General features: G+C 36.8%; 1 protein-coding gene across 2 annotated transcripts in view; it reads left to right on the plus strand.

The window, feature by feature from the left end:
* Window positions 1-61: 61 nt before the first annotated feature.
* Window positions 62-20,195, plus strand: part of LOC106882104 (methionine synthase reductase) — a 28,054-nt gene continuing 7,920 nt past the window's right edge. Inside the window, exons 1-5 of one of the 2 annotated variants that reach the window (XM_014932662.3) lie at window positions 62-264; window positions 11,737-11,887; window positions 14,946-15,096; window positions 16,052-16,169; window positions 19,205-19,697. In XM_014932662.3, the coding sequence (XP_014788148.1) occupies window positions 11,741-11,887; window positions 14,946-15,096; window positions 16,052-16,169; window positions 19,205-19,697 (909 nt within the window). In that variant the 5' untranslated portion in view covers window positions 62-264; window positions 11,737-11,740. The remainder of the gene's footprint in view (window positions 265-11,736; window positions 11,888-14,945; window positions 15,097-16,051; window positions 16,170-19,204; window positions 19,698-20,195) is intronic. The other variant, XM_089364119.1, reaches the window with a different exon arrangement.

Here is a 20,195-nt window from a genome sequence, read left to right on the forward strand (position 1 = left end):
GGGGGAGGGAGGAAACGGTGTCTTTCTAATTTCTGTTCCGTCCGTTATGTTCTCTCCCACCGTCTGTAGAGTTTGATTTCCACCGCGACACGTCTTCTCTTCTAACTCTCTCAATTTCTTAACTGCTCCCAGTTTCTCTAATGTTTTCGATTTCCAACTAAATAACTGTCAGTACCTCTTCTTCTGTCAGCCCTTTTACGATCACTTTTTGTCTTTCTCCATTTATTTTGTAGTCAAAATAACATTTAATTTCCAAATACTATTGTGAGTATAAAAAGTTGTTATCCCTTTAGAAAATGGCTTGATTTATTTCCCATACACCTTACGTTTTACAAATTAACTTTCATTGTTTTACCCCATCGCATTATTTTGCATTGCTGTTTTTATTTACTTATAAATTTATTTTTCATTTTTATTTTGCTTGGATTAATGGAAATAGTAAATAAATATTTTCTATTTCTGAATCTCACTGAACGACACATGATGACCCAAGTTTTTAACACTTAGCATGATTTAGTTTTTGACACTAAATCTTATGATTGATTAAGAACAGTTGTTTTCTTTTTTCTTTTTTTTTTTAGGAAATTGGAGTCCTTTTTTTTTTTAAATTCGTGATTTTCCTTTTCCATTTCTCGATCTCTAAATGTTTGACAAAAGAAAAGAACCGTTCGGATTAAACTTGGTACCCGTCACTTTAAATATGATGTAAACAATAAAATTAATATATGTACTATATAAAATATACAAGTATATATCAGTTAACATCTTGCTCGGGTCGCATTTGGTTTCTATTATTTCAAAGTCGATAAAGTAAGTACTAGGCTGTGGTGGGGACGAAAAAATCGACTCAACAAACCCCTGAGGGTGGTGCCCCAGCATAGTCACAGTCCAATGACAGCAACCATTGAAAGAAACATAAATAATCGTGAAATGCAGTGACATTTCTTTAATAAAATTGGGAGAAAGCTATAACAGTTGTTGGATTTTGAATAACATTCCAATGGGGGTAATTTCATAATATAAATATTTCACATATTTTTGTTTGGCGTCAATTTTCTAATGTTTTTGTTCCATGTTTATCATGTAAGGTAAGGTCGCACCTCCTTATATGCTAACTTGATGTTAACTATTTGTTGATCACAAAAGTGATCTACAAATAGTTGACTAAACTGGTTGAAATATATTCTTTACGCTTATATATCTGCTATGTCATATATATATATATATATATATATATATATATATATATATATATATATATATATATATATATATATATGTTACGGCTTGTTGAAGCATGACGCTAACCAATCCTTCGGTCTTAAATACCGACGTATTTATATATCAAGTAAATCAGCTCTGAGTAAATTGTATTCGAACTGAAAACAACTGTGTGCGATACTAGCTAGATGTAGTGATTTATGTATACCATATATTTAAGACTTATCACATCTATAGTGTCAACGAGAGAGTCTCTGCCAGAGCCTTCTTTAAACGTGGACACTGAACAGTTGCCCGGAGACCCAGTTCTAATCTATGTATGTTGTGGCTTACCGTCAGTAGATAATAAATACTATAGGGGTCTATAATGATACTAAGGTGGCCCTGGTCTCTGTGTGTTCATCAGTTCTACCTGTTAGAAATAACAACCAAATTTTCCTAATATTATACACTGCCTTAGAAAAGAGAGGACACATTGAAGAATGTAGTCTTGAGTGGAATTCTTTTAATCATAAGTTTGGTCAATCAGAGTTTGCTTAGAGCTAAACAAGACAGAACCATGTAGTGCTTCATATTTGGCGAGTGACGAAACCATTTCTGGAGAAATGGTGAGTTTATAGTTATTTAGATCAAACTTGCTTATTTACAGGCACTTATTTTCAGTGCCGGAGAAATTTGAACTCAGCCCTCTGTGGCACCAACTTCTATAACTTCAATTCCTACGAGCAACTGCTGTAACCTCTAGATTTTTTGTTCTCAACCAGGGTCTATATCAGATTGGAGTGGGGTGTCGACGCAACAAAATAGTAAATCCACTATAGTATTTTAAGGACCCCTGAAAAAAATTTGCTTTAGATGTATGTGTTGGTATGTAGTGCAAGAAACAGCTAGGTTTCTTTCTCTAACATTTTAAATAGTTCAACCTACATGAGTGAATGTGTGAAAAAAAAAAAAGGAATTTTGAAAGAAGTTTCTGCAAAATTAGTTTTTAAACATCGAATGGCAATGGGGGCCCACCGGAATAAAATATTAATCAAAGGAGTCCATAGATAAAAAAAAATGTTTGAGAACCCCTGCTCTAGGTGATCTGACTTGCGAAAAATAGCTGCAAACCTCTCTCAAACCACACCTATGAATGACACGTAATAATGTAATCTCAAACAGTGATTTAAAGAAAGGTTGATCACAGCTGGAGCACACTTGTTCATAGGTTACCTGCAGTCAGGGATGATCCAAAGCTAAACAGCAGACATAAAATAATATGCTGATGACATCTGGAGATCTTGTAGATGAAACACTTTCAGCATTATCAAAGGGAGAATTTATGTAAGATCTCAGGATCTTAGCTTGTTCTTTAGCTCAGCACTACAAGCTAACATAATACTTGTCATGTATGTGACTGTACAGAGCATTGTTTAATACATCTTCACAGCTGCACAGAGCATTGTTTGGTACATATTCACAGCTAAATGGACTGGGCTTGTAAGAGTTAAATGTCTAGCAATTAAATCCTATGTAGTATCACTAGCATCTTCATTTATTGATGAGTTTTTATGCATGTATTTCACTACCTAGCTAGGGATTTCTGTTATTGTATTATGAATGGTTAACCTTTCTGAAACCATCACACTTAAAAAGATGCAAACCATCTACTCTTTAGCTTGTACTTTATTACTCTGTCATTTCAACTGGTGCAACCGAAAGGCAGTAGATTAATAGGAATGATAACCAAGGTTCTAGGTCAGGGGTTGGCAAACTGGGGTAAATTACCCCAAGTAGGGTAAAAAGGAAATTCTTGGGGATAATAAGAACTCATTAGATATAAGTAAAATTACATGAAAAATGTGTTCCGTTACAACAGAATTTTTTCTTCTAGCAACACTGAATCTGTCCAATGTAATGAACGTGTAAATAGATTCAATAAACCTTTTGAATTCAAAGAATCTATGATTTTTTTTCCTTTCAAATCTAGCGGGTAACGTCAGCATAAATATATATATTTTGGGGTAACTGGTTAAAGAAGTTCCCCAACCTCTGTTCAAGGACATGAAAGGAAAGGGGATTACATTTGTAAGTGTCAATGTGTAAAACAAATATATATATGATAGTATATACTGGTGTGCTATGAGGAGAAATAAAGTTTCATGATTCAAGTAATACTTTCATTACTATCGTCTTTCATTGGATAAAAAATTACTTTCTTCTAATGACATTAAAAATGAATGTCTCTTTGGTCCAGAAAGCCTCTTGAGAATCAGTATTTAACTAAATTTCCAAATGAAATGAACTGAAGATAAATGTCATCTTGAACTGGACACCATCCTTTCCCAATGTAACATTACCTGACAATTTGAGTACTTAGTCTCATCAGATTGCTGATGGGAAAGCAAGTGCAAATATGTACATATTCCCAAAAGATCACATATTTGCTACTATCCTTTCCATACAAATTTGAGACCTCATGAAATTCGCTTCCAACCACATGGTTCTGGGTTCAGTCCCACTGCATGGCAACTCAGACAAGTGTCTTGTACTATAGCCTCAGGCTAACCAACGCCTTGTGAGTGGATTTGGAAACTGAAAGAAGCCAGTCGTGTGTGTAGATAGATAGATATGTGTGTGTGTGTGTGTTTGTCCCCTACAAAGGTTGACTTTCTTTCATCATTGTGTGGTCAATAAAACTGTTAAAGGCACTATTATTATACATTATTTTGCTAAGACGACGACCTGGCAGTATCGTTACCACAGGTAAAATGCTTAGCAACATTTCGTCTGTCTTTGCGTTCTGAGTTCAGATTCCACCAAGGTCAACTTTTCCTTTCATTCTTTTGGAATCGATAAAATAAGTACAAGTTGGGCGATGATGTCATGTAATCAACTTACCCCCCTCCTCTGAAATTGCTGGCCTTGTGCCAAAATTTGAAACCATTATTATTCATTTTGTTCATCAAGTAAAAGTACATGTGTATTCACCATTATTTTGTTTATTTTATTCAATTTTAGAAAAAAATGAAGCATGTCTTTGACAATTCCAGAACATATTGAATTTATTTTCCATGTGACTTTTGGCCCACCCTCTGTGTGTGTGTGTGTGTGTGTCCTTGTCTTGACATCACACAACATTGTAAATGAACATTACTATGATACAAACAGTGTCGTTCATTTCCAATCTTCCATGAAAACATGTCTGGCCATGGGAAAATATTACTTAGCTTAGAAACAGGTGGAGTGGGGTGGGGATTTGGCAACAGGAAGGGCATCCAGCCATAGAGACTCTACCTCAACAAATTCTGTCTGATTCATGCCAGCATCAAAATATGGAAGTTAAAACAATATGATGATGATGATAGGTCTCCTTTGTTGGATTGTGGCATCATCATCATCATCATCATCATCATCATTTAATGTTTGCTTTTCATGCTGGCAGCATGTGATAGCTTACCAGATCAATATTAGAATGTGTTTGTCCAACAGACAATACATGGCCAGTGATAATACACACACACCAATGAACCTTTGGACTTCAGACCAGCATTCCAATAACTAATAAAAATTATAGATTAACTTAATTACAAAAAACATGAATTAACTTTTAATATAAGAAGATGGGTGGGGTGCAGTTAGGTCTTTGTAATATCTCTGTCTCTTATTATTTTACTGGCATGGGTTTGAGGGCTAGAAAAGATCCAGCAGGTCCAGAGGACTGTAGCATTCCTTTGTGTCCGTTCTGACATACATAGTTTCAATGGCTTGATGCCCTTCCTAACATCAATCGCTTTACAACATGTACTGGTACTTTTTTGCATCACAGCTGGCACCAATAAGGCTGCTATGTTGCTTGCAAGACTACAAATTCCCAGGTGTGGCGAGGTAACGGCTTTTTTGCTAGGAGACAAGTGGTTAAAGTACGAGATACATGGAAGGAAAGCAGGTTCTGATTGTAGAGTTACACGGCTACTCACATTTAGAAGTCTTCGATAAACCTTGATAAAACCGACTCCTTCCCCCTGTCTCTAACCTAATCCCTTTCATCAATGCTATAAGGCTTTGTACCTTGCACTTAATGTAACAAAACCTTGTACAAACGAGAGAACCATTAAACAAAGCACTAAACATCAGAACTTTCCTCCCACATACTCAGAGATTTAATACCTAATTTTTAAAAATCATTATTTGGTAACTTTGATTATTCTTTGTCAATATGACTCCTATCAATAATCAGCCCTATTGATCTGAAGAAAGTGGGTGGGGCAAATAAGAAATCTGTGAAGATCAGTTGAGTTTTCAGTAATGTTTGTTTATCAGCTGTTCATATCAGCTTGAAGCTATTGTTCATATTTTGGGCAGAGATTACTCTGTAGTCACAGCTGTGTGTGTCTGCGTGGGTGTATGTATATTTCTTTTGTTCTTTTCTTTTACTTGTTTCAGTCATTTGATCGTGGCCATGCTGGGGCACCGCCTTGAATTTTTAGTCAAATGAATCAACCTTAGTACTTACATTTTTTTTTATAAGCCTAGGACTTATTCTATCGGTCTCTTTTGCCAAACTGCTAAGTTACAGGGAAATGAATACACCAGCACCAGTTGTCAAGCGGTGGTGGGGGGACAAACACAGACACAGCGACATACACACACACACATATATGACAAGCTTCCACATAGTTTCTGGTTACCAAATTCACTCACAAAGCATCAGTCAACATGGGGCTGTAGTAGAAATTACTTGCCTAAAGTGCCACACTGTGGGACTGAACTCAACCAGGTGCTTGCAAAGCAGGTTTCTTAACCACACAGCCATGTCTGCACCTATATCATCATCATCATTATCATCATATGTCTGTTTTCCATGCTGGCATGGGTTGCATAGTTTGACAGGAGCTGACCAGCTGAAGGGCTGTTCACGCTCCCCGTCTGTTTTTGCATGGTTTCTACAGCTGGATGCTCTTCCGAATGCCAACCACTTTACAGAGTGAACTGGGTGCTTTTACACAGCACCAGCATCGGTGCTTTTTATGTGGGATACTCAGCGGGTGAGCCTGCATGCAAGGGCAACCATGCTTTTACTTAGCTTAACATGTCTTTTCAAGTGCAGCAAACCTCCAGGAGTCTCCGTCCTCTGTCATCCCCATGATGATCATCATCATCGTTTAACGTCCGCTTTCCATGCTAGCATGGGTTGGACGATTTGACTGAGGACTGGTGAACCAGATGGTTACACCAGGCTCCAATCTGATCTGGCAGAGTTTCTACAGCTGGATGCCCTTCCTAACGCCAACCACTTCGAGAGTGTAGTGAGTGCTTTTGATGTTTGTTTATATTCTGAATAAACAGTGTGTACCACAGCTTGGCAGTGCAACATGCAAAGACCAGTAGAATGAAGTACCTTATTTGAAAGCAAGTAAGGTTTGACATCAGGAGGGGCATCTGGCTATAGAATACTGCTTCAAGGAATCTCACCTAACCCATACCATCATGGGAAAAGTGAATATAATAATGATAATAATAATAATAATACTGGTTTCAAATTTTGTCACAAAGCCAAAAGGTTTAGGGGAGGGGCTGAGTTGATTAAATTGACCCCAGTGTTTAACTGGTACATATTTTATCGACTCTGAAAGGATGAAGGGCACAGTCAACCCCAGCAGAATTTGAACTCAGAACATCAGGACAGGTGAAATGTTGCCAAGCATTTTGCCCGGCCTGCTAACGATTCTACCAGCTCGCCACCTTAATGATGATGGTGGTGGTGACATTGGTGATAATGATGATGGTGGTGTTAGTGGTGATGATGATGATTTCCTATTAACACTTTTACTGTAGAAATCAGATTATATCCACTCAAAATTTTATTTCCTTAATTGTAGAAAGCTGTTTTATATACCAATCTGTCTTTTGTTGAGGAATGTCAGGTTTCAAAATATCTTATGTTGAAATATGCCAAATTTATTATGAGGCAATGTGACTTTCAGAAAATACCAATTCTATGTTTTAGTGGATAATTAACATCATTATGGGAAAACCCATAAAATAAAATTACGCAGTTAAAGGGTTAAAACTCACAGTTAATCTTTTAAAAGAAGGCATAACGAAAATTATTATTTTTCCATTAATAAGGTGACAGCTGGCAGAATTGTTAGCATGCCAGACGAAATGCTTAGTCGCATTTTGTCCGCCTTTACGTTCTGAGTTCAAATTCCGCTGAGGTCAACTTTGTGTTTTATCTTTTGGGGTCAAAGTAATAAGTACCGCTCAAGCACTGGGGCCAATGTTATCAACAAGTCCCTTCCCCAAAATCTCAGGCCCCTAGTAGAAAGGATTATTTTCCTATTAGTGATTACAGTAAATCTTTATTGAAATTGTTTTTATATTTAAGAATTATGTATGTAAATAAAATCCTTATTTCAGAATTAATTTTGTATATTTAAATGAAGTGTGCATGCTGACACAAATGACATTTGAAACTGAATCAAAAATTAGTCACCTAGTACTTTAATTTCCTGTGAAATGTCATTTTTGCCTGCTGTCACAATTTACATTCAAAGTTTATATATATATCTTATATACGGATGTCGTCAAAAATGATAGCCATTTTATTAATGAATGAGAAATACTGAATCTGTTCAAAAGAAATTTAATATTAAATTCTTCTCTAAGGTAGCAAGCTAGCAGGACCATTAATACGCCAGGCCAAATACTTAGCAGCATTTTGTCTGTCTTTACATTCTGAGATCTAATTCCACGGAGGTCAGCTGTGCCTTTTATCCTTTGAGAGGAGAATATGTTGAATTAAAATCATAATAAACTGATCTTCCTGTACTTTCTTTTATCCAAAGCCAGGAATTTTTCAAGGACCCCTTGTGTGTGTATGTGTACACACACACACACACACACACACAAACATATTTACAATTGGCTTCCACAAAGTGTCTATCCCAAATTGACTCACACGGCATTGGTTGGTCCAGGGTCATAGTAGAAGACACTGGTCTAAAGTGCTCTATGGTGGGACTGAACCCAAAATCACACGGTTGCAAAGCAAGCTTCTTAACCACATAGCTTAGCCTTCTTAGTTGATTGCTATAGACTTAATCTCTCATCTATTTCAACATTATTACCTGGGGCCCTCAGGTACCTTGAACAATGGTTAAAGGCACCTCTTTCAAGTATTTAGAGGCCTTGAAAAGAAACTGAGACATTGTCCTTCTTCCTCTAACTAAGCCATGAAAAAAAGACGCGTTTATTTACTATGAGAATTGATATCCAACATTTTGTTGATTTTGTTCCTTATCTAAAATCATGCAGTTGGTTTTCTATCAATTGTAATATTTATTTTAAGGTGACTGTTGTTTTCTTTCTGGTTATCATTGATTTTGTTTTCTTTACTTTCATTGCCATTCCAGAGGTCATTTATTGTAATTACACAAGGTTATTTTTGCTGAAAGTTATGGCAGTATCTTCTGTATTTCTAAGCCATTGTTGATATAGGTTTGCCCCGACAGAGCTTGGGGTTGATCTGTTTGAGTAAACTGTTCAAAGTGATGCCAAGGCCTGGCCGCAACTGACTGAAACAAGTAAAAAAACAAAACAACCATATAGACCTTTTTTTATTAGAAACCATGTTTACTTTTATACCTGCGGTGTAGTTTGAACTCACAATATTCTCAAGTACATAAATCCTTTGTACTTTAACGAGTTTTCTCACTATTGTATCATTTAAATTCCCAGTTTTAATGACTCACTTAAAAACTTGCTTCACAACTTTACAAAGTCGTTAAGTGGAAGTCGTCGTTTGTTTATTTTTAATTGCTATTATATCTTTACTGTAAAATAATACGTCATTTCTCACGTTCATAATAACAGTGTTGGCAATTACATTTTCAGCTTTTTTTTTTTTTTTTTGTGAATTCTCGTTTTAGTGAATTCCTGTTTTATTGACCTCTCATTTTATTGGATTTTTCAGTTTTATTTTTGCTCTGAAACTGAAAATCTGGAAACAAAAACATCCATAGTAATAAAAGCAACAACAAAAATAACCATAATATTGATTCCAAATTTTGGAACAAGGCTAACAATTTGTGGGGAGGGAAAAAGTCAATTACATCAACCCCAGTGCTCAAGACATATTTATTTTAGCTCTCCTGCTTACCAGTTCCAGTCAAATTGTCTAACCCATGCCAGCATGGAAAGCAGATGCTAAATGGTGATGATGACCCTGAAAGGTGACAGGCAAAGTCAACCTTGGCGCAATTTGAACTCAGAATTTTCTGAAGAAGAGCTTTGCTCGAAACGTTAAACACCCTTCCTTTCCTTCCCTGAACATCTTTTAATACTTTGCATATACCACATCAAGTTGGACAAAATGCCTCAAAGCATTTTATCCACCTGAAAAATAATGATGATATTGGTTTCAAAGCAAGTTTGGCAGGGTTATGGGGCCAAGTTGATTAAATCAACCTCGGTGTTCGACTGGTACTTATTTTATCAACCCTGAAAGGATGAAGGGCAAAGTCAACCCTGGCAGAATTTGAACTCAGAACATAAAGACAGACGAAATACTGCTTAACATTTCGCCCGGCGTGCTAACGTTTCTGCCAGCTCACCACCTTAAACAACCATAACATGAATAATTGTTTGTTTGTTTGTTAAAGTGGAGTCTAACCAAATACCAGAGGTTTGATTATTTATCATCATCATCAATCATCATCATTTTTGTGTCTACTTTTTCCATGCTGGCATGGGTTGGACGTGACCACCTGATGTAGCATTGCTTCTACCAAATGCCCTTCTTGTTATCAACCCTTGTTTTCAAGTAAGGCACTTTATTGAATTGAATTGTTGAGCTGCAGGACATGAACAAGCATTATTGCTCCTTAAGCAGTATCAATGCAAAGACTTATGGGGACAGTAACACACACACATGATGGGCTTCTGTACAGTTTCCATTCACTTAATTTCATTTATAAGGTCTTGGTTAACTCAAGGCTATAATAGACAACATTTGTCCAAGGTACCACATATTCTTTTCTACTTTAGGCACAAGGCCCAAAATTTTGTGGGAGGAGGCTAGTCAATTAGATCAATAAATTAAGTATGCAACTGGTACTTAATTTATCGACCCCGAAAGGATGAAAGGTAAAGTCGACCTTGGTGAAATTTGAACTCAGAACATAAAGACAGATGAAATACCGCTGAGCATTTCGCCCAGCGTGCTAACATTTCTGCCAGCTCGCCGCATTCAAGGTGCCACACATTGAGATTGAACCTGAAACTACACAGCTGTGAAACAAACTTCTTAACCACATGGCCATACCTGACTAAAACTGCTCGTAATTACATATCCTTTAAAATACACCCTACTGACTTAAAAAAAAAACCCAGGGAAGGTGCATTGAAAAGTCAACCTACTAAAAATAGCAGCTAAATCTATTTCAAACCACACTTTAATGTCATTTGAGTAACATGAGCACAGTAGATATTATATCTGGAAAATGAAGTCAGGATGGTCATGCAAATGTATGCCTAAAGCTTTGGACATATTGTTTGCATAACCATGGTTGATTTGGGTGAATCAACTAAGGAAATTGATTGGATAGTAGATAGAATGCAACAACATTGAAACATTGTACATCTGGAACAATAGACCTCTGGGTCATACCTAGCTGTTCAGCTGCCTAATTTGCATGCCATAGTTCTTTGGGATTGAAACTGTCCTGGAGATACACAACACCAACTTTCTTGCATGCCATTGACTTGTGGCCAATTATTTATTATTTGAGTTCTTCTCTTGCTTTTTTAAAATTTTATTATCTTATTTTATCCATTATATGCAACAGAAGCAGTATTAGATTAAAATAACCATCTGCGCATCATACTAAATGCAATACTAAATACATTGTGAAAAGGCCAAATTAAATGCAGTGTTCATTCAGAGGTAATATCTCTTATGGATGTACTGTGTTTGAATACAGGAAGATATATCAGTAGTTGATGAAAATTATCCAGTAGTAGCATTATATGCAACAGATGCGGTACCATTCTCACTTCTGCTACTGGACTATTTTTGTCAGCTAACTGATGTGGTTTTGTTTTTAACCCTTTAGCATTTAAACCAACCATTTAAACCAATCCAAATATTCTTCCTGTTTTATATTCAAGCTGGCCAGATCTGACCTCTCACACCTACCCTACAATGTCATTCCAAAAATAAATAATCAAATCATCAAAATCTCAAAACAACAAGATAATGCAGGATTAATTCAAAACAATATGGATAAATAAGCATTACACTTGACAGAGTAATCTGAATGCTAAAGGGTTAAACATATTATGTTCATAAAAGATGTTAATCTCCAGTTGAACTTTACATTTAAATTGCCTTTTTGTGATGTATTTGCATTAAGTATGATACGCAAGTGGCTATTTCATTTCATATATTTTTCTTGCATTCTATGTTACCTTGCCTGTTTGTCTTTTCCTTTGTTCCCTTCTTCAGGAATGTTCTTCTGTTACTTGCAGTGTCATGCCAGTCCCTCACACCAGTCGCTTTCTGTTGCTATATGCCTCCCAAACCAGTCAGGCAGAGTCCATTTCCGAGTTAATCTACGACAATGCCGTGGCCAGTGGTCTCTCTGTAGAACGCCATTGCCTCAGTAGCACCGATGACAAAGTAACTGATGCCTTTGTCTTTTACCATAACTTCTCTTTCTACATTTTCCAAACTGCCTAAATTCTCAAACTGGTACTTCGAAATATGCGCAGACATTCTTTGATTATCGCTATGTTTTTAATCAATTAATTACAAAATAATTACCTCCATTATAATTATAATCCCACTTAAATTTCCTATCTGTTTTTAATACTCTTTATCATCAGACATATTTAATATTCCTTCAGTGTTATCCTGTTTGACTTACCCCTTCTTCTACTATTCATTAACTTATTTACCTCAGTTCTTCCTTCACCATTGCTTTAATTAAACTCCCTCCTTCCATTACTGTCCTATTTAACTCCTGTTCCACTTTAAACTTGCGTTTTTGTCCTATTTAATATTTGACCTACATTGCAGTTTACTTCATTTGCTCTGGTCCTACTTTTGGTTGTTTCACGTCTTAAACTTTTAACACTTTTTTTTTTGTCTTATTTAATCATCTTTCCATCTCTTTTGTCCAATTAAAAACATTTGTCCTATTCAACTTTAATTTTATATAATCAATTTTATAGTCAATATATATTATATAATCAACACACTACATCTCCTTTATCCTTTTTTTCCCCTTTGTTATATATCCCTGTTATACACATGTACATATATACACAGTTAAAAAACATGTACACATATTTAATATAGTTTATATATATTTGAGGCTCCAGTTTTTCTCCCCCCCCCCCTCTCTCTGCCTGTCACTATTATCTTTCCTGTTATTTCTGCTTGAATGCATTTTGACATACTAATGTGTGTGTGTGTATGTGTACCTATATACAGTAATCCTTCGCCATATCGCGGTTTATCATTTAAGCTTATGTTGATTCCTCCATGGTGTTGTTTTACATTTATAATAAAATAAATATATACAAATTATGAAATTAATTTTAAAAATATACAGTCCAGGGTGGGGTTGAACATAACACCCGTGATAGCTGAGGGGCTACTGTGTGTGTGTGTGTGTGTGTGTGTGTGTGTATGCATATATATATATATATATATATATATATATATAGGTTTAGTTCTACAAACAGAGTAAATAGAACTCAAAACACGAGTATATATTTTATATTTTTAGTCAGCATAAGTGTCAAAATGACTCGAGGGCAAAGGGTTTTGTGCATGTCACACTTACAAAAACTAGTTTGAGTCACTTTGTAGTGTCTGCCGATTAGATAGACAGACAGACAGGTGTGGTGTTTACATGTGTGTTTACATAGTTAGTTATACAATTAGATTCAAAAAGATAGCTTCTACATGGTCATTTGACCTGCTGGAAATAACAACCATATACCCTATACTTTTTTAATAAAAAGATGAATATAGTCATAGATACAATTACTAAAAAAGTGGCAGCATGGTCACTACTGAAAAACCTTTGGTCATAGGGCTGTTAAAACATGTCTGTCCTGCACCAAACAACAGCCAACCACACATATTCAGAGTGCAGAATAGCATGCTTGAATACATACACAAAAATGCAGATGACCATGATGATAGTTTAACAGACAACCAGTAGAACTGCCAGAACTTTGTATCTTGTGACCAGAACTATGTGCATTTATGGCTTAATATCTCTCAACAACCGAGTCCGCCTAACTCTAAATAAGTATCCATTCCATCCATACCCACCTGATCCTCTCATCTTTTCCCATCACCTTCGCTTTGTCTTAATCTTATATGCACATACACACACACACACCTGCATCAAACACTTCAACCAGTCCTTTCTCCTCACAGTTGTAACCCACTGAAATTACCTCCCTATCCACAATTATCCCGCAAACATTGACCAAAAATAGATATTCAAGCTGAATAATTAACCTCATCATCTCAGAGGAACTGTAAATCTAATGTACACTACCCCTTTCTTTTGACTAATTTGCATTACTGCTTGACAACAGATGTTGGTTTGTTTACATCCCTGTGATTTAGAAGTTTGGCTAAAGAAGATGATAGAATAAGTCAATAGAGATCAATCTCAATACTTAAAGATTTGTTTGACTCAATCCTTCAAGGCAGTGTCCCAGCATGACTGCAGACTAATGACTGAAATGAGTATATGAAACAACATCAAATAAACCAACTATAAATCCTTTCAGTGTTTTTAACCAGGGTCCATATAAGATTTTGTTATTAAAATTTATCACCAATACATTAGTTATACTTCTATCAATACACAAAATAGTGTAACAATTTTTTTACATGATTCCTTAATAATATTTAATTATAATAATAGAATAGGATTCTAAAATACTGAATGCCAATCTCCCAAAGTAGATGGGACACATGGAGATGGGAGAGAGCCAGGAAGACATGGGATGAAGTACTGAAGAAAGACCTTGGGATGCTGAACCTTTCAGGCGAGATGACAAAGGGTTGAGATACCTGGTGCCTTGTTGTGCTCAAGAAGACCCTTACTGTGCAGCAGAAGTGTTAAGACCGATCCTGCTGGTGATGTAAAGTACTTGTGGGAGTGCCATGCAAAAGCACCCATGTGATACCACATAAAATCAACCATGCAGCGTCACGTAAAAGTACCTGTGTGGTGTCACATAAAAGGACTCAGCACACTCTGTGGCATTAGGAAGGGCATCCAGCCATAGAAACCAAGCCAAATCAGGCTGGAACTTGGTGCAGCTCCCCAGCTTGGACAACAAACGTTAAATGATGAAGATGAATGGTTATGAGGGTCCAATCTGAATAAAATAGGAATCAAAGGGGTCCATCAGAAAAAAATGGTTGAGAACCACTGCTCTACATAGTTGCTTGACATGCTAAAAATAGCAGCCAGATATCCCTCAAATCACATTTTGTTGTCTTAGGAAAAAAGAGGAAGGATACATTGAACGAGTAAGTAGTCCTGGGTTAACATGAAAAATAAGTTGGTCCTGGCTGAATACCTTTAGTCATAGATCTGTTCAGTTAGGGGCTGACTAGGGGTTAAATAACAAGTGCAACTATAAAAACCACCAGCAGCACACAACCACTTAACTTTCTTATCACCATTCTATGTCTCCAGTTCAAGATTGAGGATGAAAGCAGTGTGGTTTTTGTCGTTTCCACCACAGGTGATGGAGATGTGCCTGACACAGCCGTGAGATTCCTGCGCAAACTGAAAAAAAAGTCCAAACAAGAAGAACACTTGAAACATCTGTCATACACAGTTCTTGGTGAGTACGTCATTTGTTGGTACTCTGAGTATTGTTTTAAACCACTTCCTTCAATACTATTCCTCCCCGCCCCAATCAAGGGGACTTTGTCTTGCAATTTACTTGGTGACCCCCTCTGGTGCTGGTGCCACATATAAAGCACCTGGTACACTCTGTAAATAAGCTGGCACTAGAAAGGGCATCCAGATGTAGAAACCATGCCAAAGCAGGTAATAGAGCTCAGCAGTCCTCTGGCTTGCCAGCCCCTCTCAAACCATCCAACCCATGCCAGCATGGAAAACGGACATTAAACGATGAGGTGGAGGAAGATCTTCATGTAGATAACTATAGCATCTGTCTCACCTAAAATCAATTTACTGTACTCTTTTCTCTCCTCTTCCCTTTCTCTTTTCCTTTACTCCTGCCTCTTACCCTTCTCCCCCCCTTCTCCTTACTTTGCACTCACCTCTCCCTTACACTGCTCTCTCCTCCCTCTTACTCTGCTCTCATCTTCCCTTCCTTCTTTCATTAGTCTCATTTCTTACCCACCACACTTCTGCTCTATCTGTCTTTCTTTCTCTCTCTCTCTCTAGCTATCTTTCTCTCTCTCTCTCTAGCTATCTTTCTCTCTCTCTCTCTAGCTATCTTTCTCTCTCTCTCTCGCTTGCTCTCTCTTTCTCCCCCCCCCCTACTTTTTGAAGACTGTCAGAAGTTACCTTATATTCTCACTAAGCCAACAATTTTATTTACTATCCACCATCCACCCTCCACCTCCACACACACACACACACACACATCATCCTCCTTCAAATTTTAGAAATGACACACTCACACAAACTTCTCAAGGTCTTGAAACTCACACAAAGTCTTACTTGACCCCCATCATCACACAATCTGCTCCCTATTACAGTTATGTCATGTCGAAATAACTTCCAATGTTGGCCAAATAAAAACCATTACTTTGTCCTCGTTGCAGGTCTGGGAGATACAAATTACAATGCATTCTGCAATGGTGGCAAAACTATCAACAGAAAACTCGAGGAGTTAGGGGCTCACCTGTTTTATGAATGTGGTTGGGCTGATGATGCTGTTGGGTAAGTTCTACGGGTCCTGCTACTGGGTCATTAATGAAGATGATGATGATGATGGTGGTGGTTGTGGTGACTGCAGCAATGGAGATGGTAGTGGTAGTAGTGGTCATCGTCAACGTCATGAATGATGATGATGATGATGATAACCCCAGGTTCTTGCTTGAGCAGACCTATAACAAAAGACATTCTAGCTGTGTCCATCCCCACTGCATTATCCAGTATATCTTATGAGAAAATGTTATCTGAAGGAGATTTGGTTGCTATTTCTAGCAGGTCAAGTGTCCGTGTTGAGGCTCATTTATTTGCTCTTCTGCCACTGGGTGTAACCAACAATATTAATTAACGGTATACATTGTTGTTATATAAATAATTGCATATTATATGCTGAGGTATTATTCTTTTCTACTCTAGGCAGAAGGCCCGAAATTTTTGGGGAGGTGGGGGGGCCAATCGATTAGATCAACCCCAGTGTGCAACTGATACTTAATTTATCGACCCCCCCCCCCCAAAAGGATGAAAGGCAAAGTCGACCTCGGCAGAATTTGAACTCAGTGCTAAGCATTTTGCCTGGCATGCTAACGTTTCTGCCATCTGGCCGCCTTTTGCTGAGGTAATATTAGCGATACACAAGGTAGCAAGCTGGCAGAATTGGTAACACGCCAGGTAAAATGCCTAGTAACATCTTGTCTGTCTTTACCTTCTGAGTTCAAATTCTGCTGAGGTCGACTTTGCCTTTCATTCTTCCAGGGCTGATAAAATAAGTACCAGCTGAGCCCTGGGGTCGATATAACCCACTTACCCCCTCTCCCAAAATTGATGGCCCTGTGCCAAAATTTGAAATCATTACAGACATAATAACATTATTTGTAGCCATAAATATTATTTATATTATATTATTTGTAGCCATTAGTGACATAAACTCTGGTTACGTTAGGAAATCAATGATTATGTTAATGATATTCTATATATACTCATCTATAAGCCAAACCAGTCAATAAGTTGCATCCTCATTTTATATATCTCATATTTGGTTCAATACTTGATTCACATAGAAATCACAGACTGTGTTCATTTATATATTGCATGTATATATACTTGGATGAAATTTCCATTGAAATTTTTACAACGTAAAGTTAAATATTTCCCCCATAATATATTTAATAAAAACTACATTGTAAGCATATATCTTTTTTGTCTCTTAACAAATTAAACCCATTTTTAATTAATTCTAGATTCTCTAAATTTATTCTTTTAACCAAATGCAGCTATGCATTCTTTTAAAATTCATCGCATGTTATAATAGCAAAATAAATAACACTGTTACACACTCCAGCTTACAAGACAGAGACATGTACACACCATTTCCTTTGTCTTTTAATTATTGTATACAGGGTGTCCACAAGGTCTGGGTACATGGAGTAAATAAAATCATAGCAAACAATTAAATATAAGAAATAATAATTTCTTAAAGTATGTGTTAATCCCCATGTACCCAGACTTTGTGGACACCCTGTACATTCAATGCAAGGAAAATAAGTAGTTGGAAGCTTATCGAGGGGAGCAAACTACATGTTAACACTATAGACAATTCATTTTTTTTTTTTCTTTTTCTTTGTTTCCTTGTTGAAGTAATTCTATCTGGTAGATGGAATGCTCGATAATTTAATCTTTTATACATTTAATTTTTTTCCTTTCTGTAAGAATATGTTGCTAAATTATAATTTTGATTACTATTTGTAAATCTCACAACGAGAGATATTCAGCAACATTACTTTGGAGTAAAGATTGTTTGCCAACATAACATGGCGGTCCTGGTTTAGGACAAATGTTGCTGTAGTTTGGCCCTAGGAGGCATCATCTCCAGCTGGCTATATGACCACTACACTCTCGGAGTGGTTGGCGTTAGGAAGGGCATCCAGCTGTAGAAATTCTGCCAGATCAAATTGGAGCCTGGTGCAGCCTTCTGGCTTGCCAGTCCTCAATCAAATCGTCCAACCCATGCTAGCATGGAAAGCGGACGTTAAACGATGACGACGACGAAAGGAATTTAATAATTTTGAAAAATCAATATTTATTAATCAAAACAGACTCCATTAGATTCAACAACTTTTTTTCATCGCTTTGAAAAAACTGTATCCTTTCTTTGAAGAATTATTGTCCATTCAAGCTATAAATTGTTCAAATTCATTAAGTCAAAACCAATGGAGTGACCCTTACTTTTGGGGTAACACCTCTCCACATACCCCAGTCAATCAAAAATGCAGCTCATTGGTGCTGGAATAGTCCATATGCTTTTTTAACATGTTCTCATATGTTATCCTACAAACCCCATAAATGATATTATCGTTATTGGACTCTCAGAGGCCGAGTCTTTATAATTACAATAAACATAAATAATACTGCTGTGGTCTACTCTACTTCCATATGGTACAATAATATCAATAACAATATTTAGCTACATTTCTATATTTAAGAGATGAGGAATTATGTACATTATTTACATTTGACGGATATTTGTCCTCATCTTGTTTGTTGTTAACATGTTTCAGCTAATATACCCTCCAGCCTTCATCAGGTGTCTTAGGGAAATTTTGAACCTGAGTTCTCATTCCTAAGGTATTTTTCGATGTTGTTATTATTATCATCATTATTATTATTATTATTATTATTATTCCAAGTTCAATTCAAGGCAGTGACTTGAATAATAATAATAATAACAACAACAACAACAACAACAAATACCTTAGGAATGAGAACCCAGGTTCATAATTTCCCCTAAGACACCTGATGAAGGCTGATGAGGGTATATGAGCCAAAACGTTGTGTTAACAACAAACAAGATGAGGACAAATATCCGTCAAATGTAAATAATGAATATTTGGCTAGTTTCCTATCTTGTTAATAAGGAATTCAAAGAATTTCTTAACCTTCAAAGAAAAACACCTATTTCTACACACTTACACAGCATTTATATATATATTTGTGATATATTATTGTCTAAGTGTGGTTATACATTAGAATCATTTTCCATTGAATAGGTTAGAACTTGTAGTAGAGCCTTGGATAGAAGGCTTGTGGAAACCTCTGAAAGCTCAGTTAGAATCCTGTACCACATCGAAGAAGATGGAGCAATCCACTGAGACCAACAGCTCTCCTAGCGAAACTCCACCCACTGAGAATGAAGCTCAGAAACTCACAGAAACAGACAAGATGACGTTACCCACCGATTCCCTGAAAGAGCAGATCCTGCGTAACCCTCTTCTCAACAACTTGATGCAGGACATCCCACTGGGGGTGAAAATAGTAGAGAAGACACCTCATTCTAACTACATCATGGATTTAGCCGACAGACCTGTGGATGTATCTAATGTTGAACTGGTCGTTCAAACTGACCTGACAGAGGAGAAACACCAGGCCAAAGAATCTGCTTCGCTTACCTGTTGTGCCCCACATTTAAAAGACTCTGATCTGAGTATTCCTCTTCTCTCACCTCCTTATCTTGTTTTAACACTTCTGCCAGATGAGAAACTGGTAAGTATAAACTTTTTTAGAGTAAACTTAAATGGGAATGGCGGCATCAAGTATTTTGTCCTTCTGTTTGAATACCTTCGCTCTCGTAATAGACTCTATGCATTTTAATACCACCACCCTTGTGAGGTCACCAGGCAACTCGCAAGACAAAACCCCCTCCCCCACCTCAGCTGATTGGGGCTGTAGTATGGAGGGTAGTGCCTTTATGCCTGGTGTTACAGGGATTGACCCTTTAGCATTTAAACTGGCTATATCCAGCCCAAATATTCTACTTATTTTATGTTCAAACTGGCCAGATCTGGCCTCTCACACCTACCCTACAATGTTCATTTTTATAAACAATCAAATCATGAGAATATTGAATTTACAAGATAATACTTAATGATTAATTCAAAATAATGTGAATGAATAAGCATTGCATTTGGCAGAATAATCTGGATGCTAAAGGGTTAAAGTATGATAGAAGGACAGAAACAGGTGTTCTTGCTGAAGAGGAAA

The sequence above is a fragment of the Octopus bimaculoides genome, chromosome 16 (genome assembly GCF_046866305.1).
Source record: "Octopus bimaculoides isolate indiv1 chromosome 16, ASM4686630v1, whole genome shotgun sequence".
Classification (NCBI taxonomy): domain Eukaryota; kingdom Metazoa; phylum Mollusca; class Cephalopoda; order Octopoda; family Octopodidae; genus Octopus; species Octopus bimaculoides.